The sequence below is a fragment of the Euleptes europaea genome, chromosome 2 (assembly GCF_029931775.1).
Source record: "Euleptes europaea isolate rEulEur1 chromosome 2, rEulEur1.hap1, whole genome shotgun sequence".
Classification (NCBI taxonomy): domain Eukaryota; kingdom Metazoa; phylum Chordata; class Lepidosauria; order Squamata; family Sphaerodactylidae; genus Euleptes; species Euleptes europaea.
The window spans coordinates 133,029,429-133,043,372 of record NC_079313.1 but is presented as its reverse complement, the minus strand read 5'-3'; the positions used below and the strand labels follow the sequence as shown (position 1 = coordinate 133,043,372).

At 48.1% G+C, this 13,944-nt stretch overlaps 1 protein-coding gene across 1 annotated transcript in view; it reads left to right on the top strand.

Moving 5' to 3' along the window:
• Window positions 1-13,944, top strand: part of KCNQ2 (potassium voltage-gated channel subfamily Q member 2) — a 118,581-nt gene that overhangs the window by 34,544 nt on the left and 70,093 nt on the right. The window contains exon 2 of the mRNA XM_056844640.1: window positions 12,694-12,784. Within this exon, the coding sequence (XP_056700618.1) occupies window positions 12,694-12,784 (91 nt within the window). The remainder of the gene's footprint in view (window positions 1-12,693; window positions 12,785-13,944) is intronic.

The following is a 13,944-nucleotide window of genomic DNA, read 5'->3' as shown; positions in this document are numbered from 1 at the left end:
GAAGTCCACCAAAGAAGGCTCTCCAGAAGAAGGCAATGGCAAACCATCTCTGCTTCTCACTTGCCTTGAAAGCCCCTTGCTAGGGTCGCCATACATCAGTTGCATCTGAACGGTATGTACGTACGGAGCTAGACCATCGCTATTATTCTGTCATCAAGAAAATTCTAACGTACATTGCATGAAGATGCAAGATAGAATTATTGTCTGGATCCAGCCTAGTGCCAGACGTTAACAGCACAAATCCTTTGTTTCTCCTTAGCTTTAGCTTCCTTGCTTCTTCAGAGATGTTGACGGGATTTGCCATCTGACTGTCAACTTCCCTCATTAACGCTCTGAGAACTGTGCTGCAGATTCTCGTATTCTGTGTAGGATTAAGGCCTTGGGGGTAGGGCGGGGAGTGTAGCTGCAACCTGGTGCTGTCACCCTGCAGGCTTCTGCTTCACAACCTCTTTGTGCTGGTATCTTCTTCATAGGCCGAATAATCTTTGATTATCTTTGGGAGCCCTTGGGTTTCATCTGACAGGATATTAAAGATGATAGCAAGAAGGCAGTTTTAGAGTTTTAATACTACCTGAGTTTGGGTTTCGTTATTACATACGAATATTATACTCTGCTGAAATGTTCTTGGAGCCCCTTGGTGCAGAGTGGTAAGCTGCAGTACTGCTATCAAAAGCTCTGCTCGCGACCTGAGTTCGATCCCGACGGAAGTCGGTTTCAGGTAGCTGGCTCAAGGTTGACTCAGCCTTCCATCCTTCCGAGGTCGGTAAAATGAGATCCCGTCTTGCTGGGGGTAAAGTGTAGATGACTGGGGAAGGCACTGGCAAACTACCCCATAAACATAGTCTGTCTAGTAAATTTCAGGATGTGATGTCACCCCATGGGTCAGTAATGACCCGGTGCTTGCACAGGGGACTACCTTTAACTTTTTAAAATGTTCTTGGGCAGTTGAGTCTGTTTCATGGCCTCGTGAACATTGGTGACTCCGTGGTGTGCATGTGGAAGTTTCATTTGAATGTAAATGCTGTTGCTTTCCTCTTTCTTCTGGTGAACTGGAAATCTTGCACAATGTTTTGTTTCTTTTAGCTGGGCTCGAATAGAAAGGTATTACGTGGATCTTTGGGCTTTTGTTTTGTTTTGGATTTTGCATGGGTCAACGCGTGGTTAACCCTGGCAACTGGTTGGAGGGCATGGCTGGGGGACATGGGGGATGCATGTGGCACCGCCGATGTCACTACATCACTTATAGTTGCAACCTGGAAGTGACCAAGGCTAGCTCTTGGAATTGCCAGAAACTCTATGGTACGATTCCTGGAGCTACTCTGTATCGCCAGAAACTCTATGGTACGTTTTCTAGAGCTGCTCTGTGCCACTTCCGGGTTCTCTGTGCCACTACCAGGTTCTACCTGGAAGTGATGTAGTAATGTCGGTGATGTCATTTGCTGGCGGGAGGCTTCCTGCCATAGCTTGAGGCCTGAAAAAAATCTGACATGAACCACAATTATATAATCAAAAGCTGAAACAACCATAAATTACAAAAATATACACATCGAAGAATATATACATTGAGAAACACACAATGAAGAATCTTATTTAATCGCTTCTCGGCCTTTTGGCTAAGATCAAGTGTGAATCTTATTTATAAACAAACTAATGCACTTAATATATTAAATAGCCAGCGTGGTATAGTGGTTAAGAGCGGTGGTTTGGAGCGGTGGGCTCTAATCTGGAGAACTGGGTTTGATTCCCCACTCCTCCACGTGAGCGGCGGAGGCTAATCTGGTGAACTGGATTTGTTTCCCCACTTCTCCACACGAAGCCAGCTGGGTGGCCTTGGGCCAGTCACACTCTCTTAGCCCCACCTACCTCACAGGGTGTCTGTTGTGGGGAGGGGAAGGGAAGGTGATTGTAAGCCAGTTTGATTCTCCCTTAAGTGGCAGAGAAAGTTGGTATATAAAAACTAACTCTTCTTCTTCTTCTTCTTCTTCTTCTTCTTCTTCTTCTTCTACTACTACTACTACTACTACTACTACTACTACTACTACTTCTTCTACTACTACTTCTACTTATACTTCTTCTACTTCTTCTTCTACTTCTACTACTACTACTACTACTACTACTACTACTACTACTAAATTCCACGACTTCAAAAGAGTGTCCCTTGAGGCCTGGCAAGCCTAGTTAGTATGGCTGGTTTTAGCGTTTTCATGTCAAGTATCATTAGAGTTTCCAGCCTCCAGGTGGTCCAAAATAAATATGAGGGGGAGATGAACGTATAAGCATTCTATAATAATATTTGATAATTTCAGTATTTTGGGTATTTCTCCTTTTCTTTTCTACCTTGGATTAGCTTCCAGGTGGTGGCTGGAGATCTCCCACTATTACAACTGATCTCCAGGTAACAGAGATCAGTTTGCCTAGAGAAAATGGCCGCTTTGGCAGTTGGACTCACATGAACACATGAAGCTGCCTTATACTGAACCAGACCCTTGGTCCATCAAAGTCAGTATTGTCTATTCAAAAATCAAATTCAAAACCTTTAATGGCATATAATATTGACCAACACAGTATAGTATTGTCTATTCAGACCGGCAGCGGCTCTCCAGGGTCTCAGGTAGAGGTCTTTCATATCACCTACTGACTGGTCCTTTTAACTGGAGATGCCGGGGATTGAACCTGGGGCCTTCTACATGCCAAGGAGATGCTTTATTTCTGACCCACAGCCCCTCCCCTATGACACTGAGGTCCCTCCTCTCTCCAAACCCCGCCCTCCTCAGTTTCCACTCCCCAAATCCCCAGGTATTTCTCAACCCAGAGCTGGCAACCCAAAGAAAAAACACCCCAAATATTGAATAATTATTATTATGGCAGGCAACATGGCATCCACCATGTTGGGGACCCCTGCTCTAGACTGACCCGGGTGCCATTTAGGGGTCCAAGAATGCCCATTCTGGAATCCGACATGGCTTCTGGAAACGCTTCCAGAAGTTCAGTAGAAATCCAGATGGAAAGCTGTACTCACCAGACTAGTTCTGGAGCAGAACGCATAAGAGACTCAAAAGTTCTTACCAAGCTGGGAAAGTTGGTGAGTGTTTGGATAGTTCAGGCGATCTCTGAAGTTGTGTAGCAATCAGGCCGCTGCCTTTGAGGGATGCTCAATCCGAGCCATTTGGAAGTTGGGAGCAGACGAGTCTCCAGTCCTTTTCGGTCCCTCCTGTTTTATGGTTCTGCGAAATTCAAGGCAGGGTTGCCATTTGGCTCCCCGATGCAGAAAACAAATGCATCCCATCTCAGGAGTTTTCATCAAGGAAAACAGTTTTTTAACAAGTTATTGATTATTCCCGCTTACCTATAAAAGGCTCAAACTGCCGTTAATGAGGCATTGGGGTAAATTAAGCAGGGACTTTTCGAGTTGGCTATAAATGTCTGGTTCCCCAGTTTTATTGCCCTAAACTGAGGTCTTGGAGCCAAAGATTTGTGCTGAACGTTTGAATTGCACGAGTTGTTTGGTAGCCTGGTGGTTTAATGTGACAGCGATCATGTTGGTATTGGCCAAGTTTCTTTGGGATAAAAGAATAGAGCAGCTTCAGGAACAATCAACTTCTCATATTGATCTATCTAATTCTTAACATGGCCAAGTCTGAGGCTACTTAAATCTGGAGACTGAAGCCATGAACAGACAAGCCAGATTCTTCTACAAACTTGAAAAATGTCCCAGGTTAGCAGAAAAATTTGAAATCTAAAAAAATACATTGGGAGTTAACCCAGATAATAGAAGCAGTGCCTGTAGCTTTAAGAAGTGAATGCTGTCAGTGGCTGTTGCTAGACAACCACAACTGTATTGTCAGCCTTCAAGCCTTGGTTTCTTTCAGTGAAAGGCAGAGGGATGGGGCAGGGCCCTTTCCAGGGCTGTTTGGGGCCAGGCCCACCTGGGCAACTTGCAACCATGCAACTTGCATGACTCACCCAGGACTGGCTGCTTGCTACTGGTCAACAGCAGCCACCCCATGAAAGGCAGTGTGGTATAGTGATTAGAGTTTCAGACCTAGGTTTGAATCACACCTCTGCTGTGGAAGCTCACTGGGTGACCTTGGGCTAATTATACATTCTCAGCCTAATACCTCACAGGGGGAGGAAAAAAGTATAATGTAAACTGCTTTTGGTCCCCATTATGGAGAAAGGCAGGATATAAATGAAATAATAAATATAGCTGAAGATGGGGGGGGCAGATAAAATGAGGCTGAAAATATTGTCGAAGGCTTTCACGGTCAGAGTTCATCGGTTCTTGTAGGCTATCCGGGCTGTGTGACCGTGGTCTTGGTATTTTCTTTCCTGACGTTTCGCCAGCAGCTGTGGCAGGCATCTTCAGAGGAGTAACACTGTCGAGAGACACTGTCCTTCGGTGTTACTCCTCTGAAGATGCCTGCCACAGCTGCTGGCGAAACGTCAGGAAAGAAAATACCAAGACCACGGTCACACAGCCCGGATAGCCTACAGGAACCGAAAATGTAGCTGGTTTGTGGGTGGAAAGGAGAGAAGGAAGCAGAGAAAGGTGAAGATACGAGTGTTGCCAGGAGCTTGCCCTCTATGCCCTATTGTTGAGCCTCCAGGGCAACTGCTTGGCCTCTGTGTGAGACAGGATACTGGCCTAGATGGACCACTGGTCTGATCCAGCAGGGCTGTTCTTATGTTCTTAACAGTATTTATTCATGAAAAGTCATCCCATGTTAGTCCTTAAGGTGTGACCGGACTTGTGTTTTGCATTTCCTTTAGACAATAGAGTTGAGGAGGAATCGGAAGCGAGGGAGGGGTACAGCCTACCTTTAGGCTGCTCTTTCACTTAAGTCTATCGAATTTACCAGCCCATAAAAGATTTTATTAGCCGGTTATCATTTCTTATCCAAACAGCATCTTAAAAAGAACGACTTTATCTTAATTTACAAAAGATTTTCCGGCCTGGCCCCCTGGAAATGATCCTCCCTCGCTGCCAGCGCCTGGCTATTTAGAAGCTTGGTCTAGGATAACAAACCAGAAACACAATACACTGTGATAAAAAGCCACATTAACAATGATTTACTACCCCGAAGATGGAACAAGTAACAGACTGACAGACAGATGCCTACAGCATCCCTCGTCTCCCCCCCCCCCCACCCTGTTGATCTAGGAAAAAGCTGCAAAACATGATTTGTGCACGTGTTAACTTCGCTTGAGTTTTGGAAAATAATACGGGGCTGTAAATGGAATTAGCATCTTTAATGACGCGTCCCTCCATGAAAATCATATATCAAAGCTCATTACTGTCTATTAACGTAGGCCGGAGTGCGTTAGGCTAATGAAATACATTTTTAACATAGGTTGTCATTCAAATTAAATTTCTTCGTTTCAGCCTTTGCTGCTTCCTGGTTAAATTCTCTTTCCTGAGCTATTAGTTAACTGTTTCCCTTTTCCACCTCCCTTTCCTGCCAGGGAGCATCAGGATGCCTCATACCAGGCATGGCGTTCTGGTTCTTGGCGATCCCTACATCTAAAGAGAAATTATTCTCCCGTCGATACAACTGGAATTCTGTGATTTAATTTGTGCTCCCTGTCTTGAAGTAACAGGCCTGTTCTAATGGGGACGACGCGTCGATTTATAAAGAACAGACTATAAAATAATACCCAAAATTTGATAGCAGCTTTGTCCGAATCCTGGGTGGGATGGTCCCCAAGGGGTCCCCTTGAGAGCTGGTGCCTAACTTTTCTTTGGGCTGGTTCTCACAGCCCAGTTCTTCCATGCGCTCATGAATGAATGGACTTGGAAGAGGCTAGCGTGAACCGTGACGCACACATGTGACATCTGGTGGTGGTGGGATTTAATACGTGAGCCCGTTAGGGTTGTCATAGGCCTGGTTCTGGCGAACCGTTGCCTGCCAATTAACCAGGCTGCAAGCAGAAGCGCTCCTGTTTCCCCTCCAGTGGGGATCCTGTGTGCGCACGGCCATGCAGCTGTGACAGCATCGCTTCCAGGATAAGCCCGGAAGTGCGGCATCGCGCGGAATACTCTTGCACTCTCCCCCAAGGGTGTCCCATGCAATGCTGCGCTTCTGGGTTTACTTTTGGGGTCAGTTTTGACCCCCCCCCCAAATCACTGGAAGATTAAAGGAATCTGAAGGCATTTAGCCTTTGCTCACACAAAGAGTTCCTGATACCACCAAACTTCTAAAAGGGTTGCAACTTCCATGTTGCCTGTTGATTGTAGATGATCCCTTTTGTGGCGAAATGTAGGTGCCAGCCAGCGTGGTGTAGTGGTTAGGAGCGGTAGACTCTAATCTGAAGAACCGGGTTGGTTTCCCCACTCCTCCACATGAAGCCAGCTGGACGACCTTGGGCTATTCACAGTTCTCTCCTGGCTCTCTCAGCCCCACCTACCTCACAAAGGGTCTATTGTTGGGGGGGGGGAAGGGAAGGTGATTGTACGCTGGTTTGAAACTCCTTAAAAGGTAAAGGAAGTCGGTATATAAAAACCTCCTCCTTCTTCCTTTTTATTTTTGCCGATTGAAAAACAGCAGTATCCCTGTAGAAAATGTCAAGGCAGGTGCCAGACATGCAGAGCCTTATAAATATTCCATGCTAAATTTACGGCAGCGTATGATCAAAGCTAGAGGAATGAGTTATTTAATGTTATTTTGTTTCTTCTTACAAAATGCGAGTTTTCAGTTTTATTTCTGGGTTGGCAGCTGTGCTGCCATAATTAGTAAATTAATTTATTTCGGTTTGCTTGCTTGACCCACTGTCCTTGCTGACTCCCGATGTCAGCCTCCTTGCCAAGTTGTTTCTGGCAAACCAAACGGACTGCCTCCCAGGAGAGCAGGCAAATCGCTGGATGTCTCGTGGTATCACAAAAGAGTAGTAATTCTATCTTCTCTAAGCCCCATTTTTAAAATATTACATTATACAAGCAGGGGACTCGCAAGGACTTTCATGGACCATCTGATTCCCCCCTCCTCTATTATAACATAAGAACATAAGAAAAGCCCTGCTGGGTCAGACCCAGGCCCATCAAATCCAGCAGTCTGTTCACACAGTGGCCAACCAGGTGCCTTTAGGAAGCCCCCCAAACAAGACGGCTGCAGCAGCACCATCCTGCCTGTTTTCCAAAGCACCTAATATAACGGGCATGCTCCTCTGATCCTGGAGAGAATAGGTATGCATCATGACTAGTAGCCATTTTGACTAGTGGCCATGGATAGCTCCATCCTCCATAAGAACACAAGAAAGGCCCTGCTGGATAGCCCTCTCCTGCATGAACATGTCCACTCCCCTCTTAAAGCCTTCCAAGTTGGCAGCCATCACCACATCCTGGGGCAGGGAGTTCCACAGTTTAGCTAAGCGTTGTGTGAAGAAATACTTCCTTTTATCTGTTTTGAATCTGTCACCCTCCAGCTTCAGCAGATGACCCCGCGTTCTGGTATCATGATATTATTTCCTTTGCTCCTTCCCTGAAAGTCCCCATAACCTCTCCCCCTTTCCTGCTTCCTTCTTTCCACCAGCACACTTCCTTTACCTGTCTTCAGCTTTCCTTCCTTTCCTCCCTCTGGCAGCTTCCAACCATGACAACTGTGGCCCCGTTTTGCAGTGGTGGCCGCTGGGACCAGTTTCATGGTGGGGAACCCAGGATTTATGGGAGTACCTCATTTTACCCTGTAACCCTTCCTTCACGTTATTTTCTCTTTTCCTGCTCCTAGCAAACCCCATATCTTCTCCATTTCTTCTTTCTTTCTCTCTTTCACAGCACGAACCAGCCTGCCTTTTATCTGTCTCCCATGTCCAGCTATATTTATTATTCATTTATGCCCCACCTTTCTCTGCAGTGGGGACCCAAAGGGGCTCGCATCATTCTCCCTTCCTCCATTTTATCTTCATAACCACTGTGTGAGGTAGGTTAGGTTGACTGTACGTGACTTGCCCAAGGTTACCAAGCAAGTCTCCATAGCAGAGTGGGATTTGAACTTGAATCTCGCAGATCTTACTCTAGCATTCTAACCACGACACCCACCGGCTTTTGTAGAGTGTGTGTGTGTGTGTTAAGTGCTGTCAAGTCGCTTCCGATTCATGGCGATCCTATGAATGAAAGTCCTCCAAAATGTCCTGTCTTTGACAGCCTTGCTCAGATCTTGCAAATTGAAGGCTGTGGCTTCCTTTATTGAGTCAGTCCATGTCTTGTTGGGTCTTCCTCTTTTCCTGCTGCCCTCAACTTTTCCTAGCATGACTGTCTTTTCCACTGACTCTTGTCTCATGACGTGACCAAAATACGATAGCCTCAGTTTAGCTTCTAGGGTCAGTTCAGGCTTGATTTGATCTATAACCCACTGATTTGTTTTTTTGGCAGTCCACGACTCTGCTCCAACACCACCTTTCGAAGGAATCTATTTTCTTCCTATCAGCTTTCTTCACTGTCCAGCTCTCACACCCATACATAGTAATAGGGAATACAATGGCATGAATTAATCTAGTCTTGGTGGCCAGTGACACATCCTTACACTTCAAAATATTTTCTAGCTCCTTCATGGCTGCCATTAAAAAGTAGTAAGCTTGAAGGCTGGCCCAACAGTTGTGGTTCCCTAGCAGCAGCCACTGAGGGCATTTATTTCTCAAAGCTATAGGCGCTGCTTCTATTTGGGGAGGGGGGATTCCAATTTTTCTGTAAACCTGGGACTTCTCCCGGATTTGTGGAAAGACCTGTCCTGTCTGTTCTTGGTTCCAATCTCCAGGTTTAAGTATCCACAGATGGGGCCCGATTGAGAATCAGATATATTGCTTTATTTTTTTCTGCATAACATACTATAAATACAGTCTTGTGCATAATGTATTTTAAAACATTAGAGAGCCAGGATGGTGTAGTAGTTAAGAGCAGTGGACGCTAACCTGGAGAACTAGGTTTGATTCCCCACTTCTCCACGTGAAGCCGGCTGGGTGACCTTGGGCCGGGTACAATTCTCTCCGAACTCTCTCAGCCCCACCTACCTCACAAGGTACCTGTTGTGTGTATGGGGAGAGGAAGGGAATGTTGATTGTAAGCCGCTTTAAGACTCCTTAAGGTAGAGAAAAGCGGGGTATAAAAATCAACTCTTTTTCTAAATATAGTGCAGAATTTATTTCTTATTTACATGTTCATCAGGTTTGATTTTATTACAATTGACTAAAAATGGGTACTGTTTCTTAGCAAAATTGTCTTGGGCAGATTGTTTACCATCCCAAATTGGTCTATATCAGTGATGGCGAACCTTTTAGAGACCGAGTGCCCAAACTGCAACCCAAAACCCACTTATTTATCGCCAAGTGCCAATGCGGCAATTTAACCTGAATACTGAGGTTTTAGTTTAGAACAGGGGTGGGGAACCTTTTTTCTGCCAAGGGCCATTTGCATATTTATAACATCGTTCGGGGGCCATACCGGGCATAGATCTCCTGGTGTGTGTGTGGGGGGGGAAGCTAGGGTTGACAGGTCCTCTTCACCACTGGCGGGAGGTTTTGGGGGTGAAGCCTGAGGAGGGCGGGGTTTGGGGAGGAAGACTGCACAGCCATAGAGCCCAATGGCCAAAGTGGCCATTTTCTCCAGGGGAACTGATCTCTATTGGCTGGAGATCAGTTGTAATAGCAGGAGATCTCCAGCCACCACCTGGAGGTTGGCAACCTTAGGGGAGGGTATGCAGAGAAGGCTTGGAGGGTGTCTCAGCTCCCCCAGGTCTTCCCCCTCCTCCCAGGTGGGAAGGCAGCCAGCGGTGGGCCCAGGCAACCAAGGTGCCAGGGGGGCGCAGCTTGCAGCCTGCGGTCGATCTGCAAGGAAGGAAAGAAGGAAGGAAGGAAAGAAAGAAGGAAAGAAGGAAGGACAGAAAGAAGGAAAGAAGGAAGGACAGAAAGAAGGAAGGAAAGAAGGAAGGAAGGAATGAAGGACAGAAAGAAGGAAGGAAAGAAGGACGGAAAGGAAGAAGGAAGGGAAGAAAGGAGGACAGATAGAAGGAAGGAAGGAATGAAGGACAGAAAGAAGGAAGGAAGGAAAGAATGAAGGACAGAAAGAAGGCAGAAAGGAAGCATGGAAAGGAGAGAGAGGGGGGGAGGGAGGGAGAGGGGGGAGGGAGGGGGAGGGAAAGGGAGGGAGAGAGAGGGAAAGAGAGGGAAAGAGAGAGAGAGAAGGGGAAAGAGAGAGAGAGAAGGGGAAAGAGAGAGAGAGAGAGAGAGAAAAGGGGAAAGAGAGAGAGAGAGGGGGGGGAAGAGAGAGAGAGAGAGAAGGGGAAAGAGAAAGAGAAGGGGAAAGAGAAAGGGAAGGGGAAGGGGAAGGAGAAAGAGAAGGGGAAGGGGAAAGAGAAGGGGAAGGGGAAAGAGAAAGAGAAGGGGAAAGAGAAGGGGAAAGAAAGAGAAGGGGAAAGAAAGAGAAGGGGAAGGGGAAAGAGAAAGAGAAGGGGAAAGGGAAGGAGAAAGAGAAAGGGAAAGAGAAAGAGAAGGGGAAAGAGAAAGAGAAGGGGAAAGAAAGAGAAAGAGAAGGGGAAAGAAAAAGAGAAGGGGAAAGAGAAAGAGAAGGAGAAAGAGAAGGGGAAGGAGAAAGAGAAGGGGAAGGAGAAAGAGAAGGGGAAGGAGAAAGAGAAGGGGAAGGAGAAAGAGAAGGGGAAAGAGAAAGAGAAGGGGAAAGAGACGGGGAAAGAGAAGGGGAAAGAGGAGAGAAAGAATAGGAGAGTGACTGAAAAAGGAAGAAAAGAGAGAAAAGCCTTCACACACAGCCGGCTCCCTGCGACCGGGCTTCAGCTTTCCCACCTCTCTCCCCCCCCCCCCCAAGTCCACAAAAGTCCTCCACCTGATCGGCTCCCACGCGGATGCTCTGGCCCCGGGAGGGAGCGATTGGCTTTTTCCTCTTATTCCCCCCCTCCCTCCCTCCCTCCCTCCCTCTGCGGCGGCCGAGAGAGGTTTCAACCCCTGTGCCGCGCAGCGTGCAGGGACGCTTCGCCTTCCCGGCTTGGGGGAAGCGTCTTCCTCCCTCCCGCCTCCCGCCTCCTCTTGCCGATGGCGAGAGGGGATTTAAAGGGGCCGCAGCGTTCCTGCACGCTGCGGCTTCAGAGAGGGCCGTGATGCGCTGCGTTTCTCTGGCAGCTGCAGCGGAGCCCAGGCTGGGCCAGAGGCTCCGGGGGCTGCTTGGGCGCAAATCCCGCCGGCCGCCACCGCAGCACGCCCCCCCCCCCCCACCGCACGGGCCGCTCCCGCTCCCCGGCTCCGCTTCACAGGCCGCTCGGCTGGGCAGAACCGGGGCGGCGGCGGCGGCTCCTCTTGGCCAAGCGGGGGAGGCGCCGCAGGTGGCGGCCCGGCCTTCAGGGGCCTTTTGCAGCGGGCGGGCGGGCGGGCCCTGAGGGCGACTGCTGCCGGCTCGCCCGCTGTCCCCGCCCCCAATCCGTAGTCGCTGCGGACCGCCCATGGCGCGGGGCCAGGCAAAGCCGCGCCTCGGCCCCTCGCCTCCAGCCCGGGAAGGGAAGGGGAAGGAAGGCTGCTTCCCCGGGGGCTGAGTGGAGGCGGCCGGGCGCGTGCCAGCAGAGAGGGCTACGCGTGCCAGAGTCGGCACGCGTGCCATAGGTTCGCCAACACGGGTCTATATACTGTAATTTCCTTCCATGTACCTAATGTACCAATATTTTATGAAGCCATTCCTCCGTACTTGGTAACTCCTCTTCTTTCCAGGATTGTGCTACTCGAATTGTTGCTTTAGCCCCCATCTTGAAGGAGTTTTGTAACTGCTCTTGCCAACCCTGCAGAAGATCTGCAGGGATGACTTCCAGCAAGCTGCCATGTTGTTTTCCTAGCATAACCGTTGCTGTCCTGTCCACGCCAACAGGAGGGGATCAGGCCAACCTCAGGACCATTTGAAAGGGGATCTCTGGTAGCAGCTGCCAGAAAGAACTTTGTTTGGGTCCTGAGATAGGATTGCCAGCTGGGGGTTGGGAAATACCTGGAGATTTGGGGCGGAGCCTGGGGAGGACGGGGTTTTGGGAGGGGAAGGACCTCAGTATGGTACAGTGCCTTAGAGTCCTTTTCATTTTCTCATTTGAGAAGCAGTCAGATTTTCTCCAGGGGAACCGATCTTGGTCGCAGTCATTTTCTCCAGGGGAACCGATCTTGGTCGCCTAGAGATCAGTTGTAATAGCGGGAGACCTCTAGGTGCCACCATGAGGTTGGCAACCCCATCCTGAGATCCCAGAGAGCTGCTGTCAGTCGGTGATGATAGTAAAGGGACCACTGATCTGTCTTGGTGGTGCTTTCCCGTGATCTGCTAGCGAAAAAGCATCGGCAGAGGCAGAAGCGATTGGGAAAGTTACAATATGCCGCTGCGCGAAGAGCTTTTTCCTCTGGCACAAGGTGTAGCGCTAAGAAAGCTGATCTAAATTTGTACATTTTAATTTTAAGAAGGGTAAAGAAAGGCTTTTCAGAGTGGAAAATAGGAAGCGTTGGCGAATGGGCAAAGATCGTGCCATATCCAGAACTAATGTAAGATGTTTTGTTGGTGTTTAGTTGGATTCATACTGAAATAGGTCAGTTTCGTATGTTGAAATCCATTCCCTCAACCTGATGCCCAGGTTAGGCAAACCTGTCTGCTGGCTGGAAGCACACACTGTCGATTGTGGCGTTAATACTGTTTTGTTTTTTCTTCTTTTCTTTTTTTAAAAAAATGCTCTCCAGTTTTCTACTCGTTTTCTCCTGCCTGGTGCTGTCTGTCTTTTCAACTATCGCAGAGTATGAGAAGAGTTCAGAAGGTGCCCTCTACATACTGGTAAGTGGCAGATGCTGTTTTGTTAAAAATAATAATTGAAATAATTAAATGTTTCGCCTAAGTTTAGATGATGAAGGAAAAGTTACAAAATGGTAAGAAAACGTGACATTGAACAGAAAGCCATAAATATTTAGTAGAATCCCACAATTTAAAACAAATTTAAAAGTTATACAGTCTTGAAACAAAAATGATGATATGGGTAGTGGTTAAGAGCGACGGACTCTAATCTGGAGAACTGGGTTCGATTCCCCACTCCTCCACATGACGCCTGCTGGGTGACCTTGGGCTAGTCACAGTTCTCTCTGAACTCTCTCAGCCCGTCCTACCTCACAAGGTGTCTGTTGTGGGGAGAGGAAGAAAATCGTATGCCAGTTTGAGACTCCTTAAAGGTAGAGAAAAGTGGGTATAAAAACCAACTCTTCTTCTTCCTAAATAAATCAGAAAACTCAGACCAAATGCCAAGATATTTCGTCTTCTTCGTCTTCTTCGTCTTCTTCGTCTTCTTCGTCTTCTTCGTCTTCTTCGTCTTCTTCTTCGTCTTCTTGCAATGCTTCTTTTCTCTAACTGCCCTGGACCGTGGCTGGCTGGCAGAGCACACCAAAGTGAGCAGGCTGGGAAAGAGCAGGTGGGTGGGGGTCACTGGCAGTGAGCCCCCACCTGAAGCCCCATGCCCTGGCAGCTGCCCCATCTCAGGCAATGCCGATGCCATCCCTGCATAGACCAATGCAAAAAAAATGCCTTTCCATTCATGTGATCGTGGTCAGGTGTTTGTTTTCATGTATTCCCCCCTCCCTTGTTGTGTTTTGCTGTGACATCTGCCAAACCGCCATCTAGCCCAACAGTTAGTTTGGGCGTCGGGTAGAAACAAACCTCTTAATCATGCCTGGCTTTGAACTAACGAGTGCCGTGCAGCAGCAGAGAAGCAGAGGCTGCCGGTTCTCCTCCTCCGCCGTGCCGCTGTCTCGGTGCGCGCTTTGATCTGATGTGCAACCACATGGCGCTGCTGCTCATGACAGCTTGGTGTGCCTTCCTAGCGACAACTTGGCCTCTGATGCCAGGCTGAGTGATAGCATGGAGAATTCTTGCCGACAAGCAGATTCCTGGGATGCCTTGTGCCTCCTGTAAGATTAAGAGCTAGTGAAATCTTGATGACAATCCGT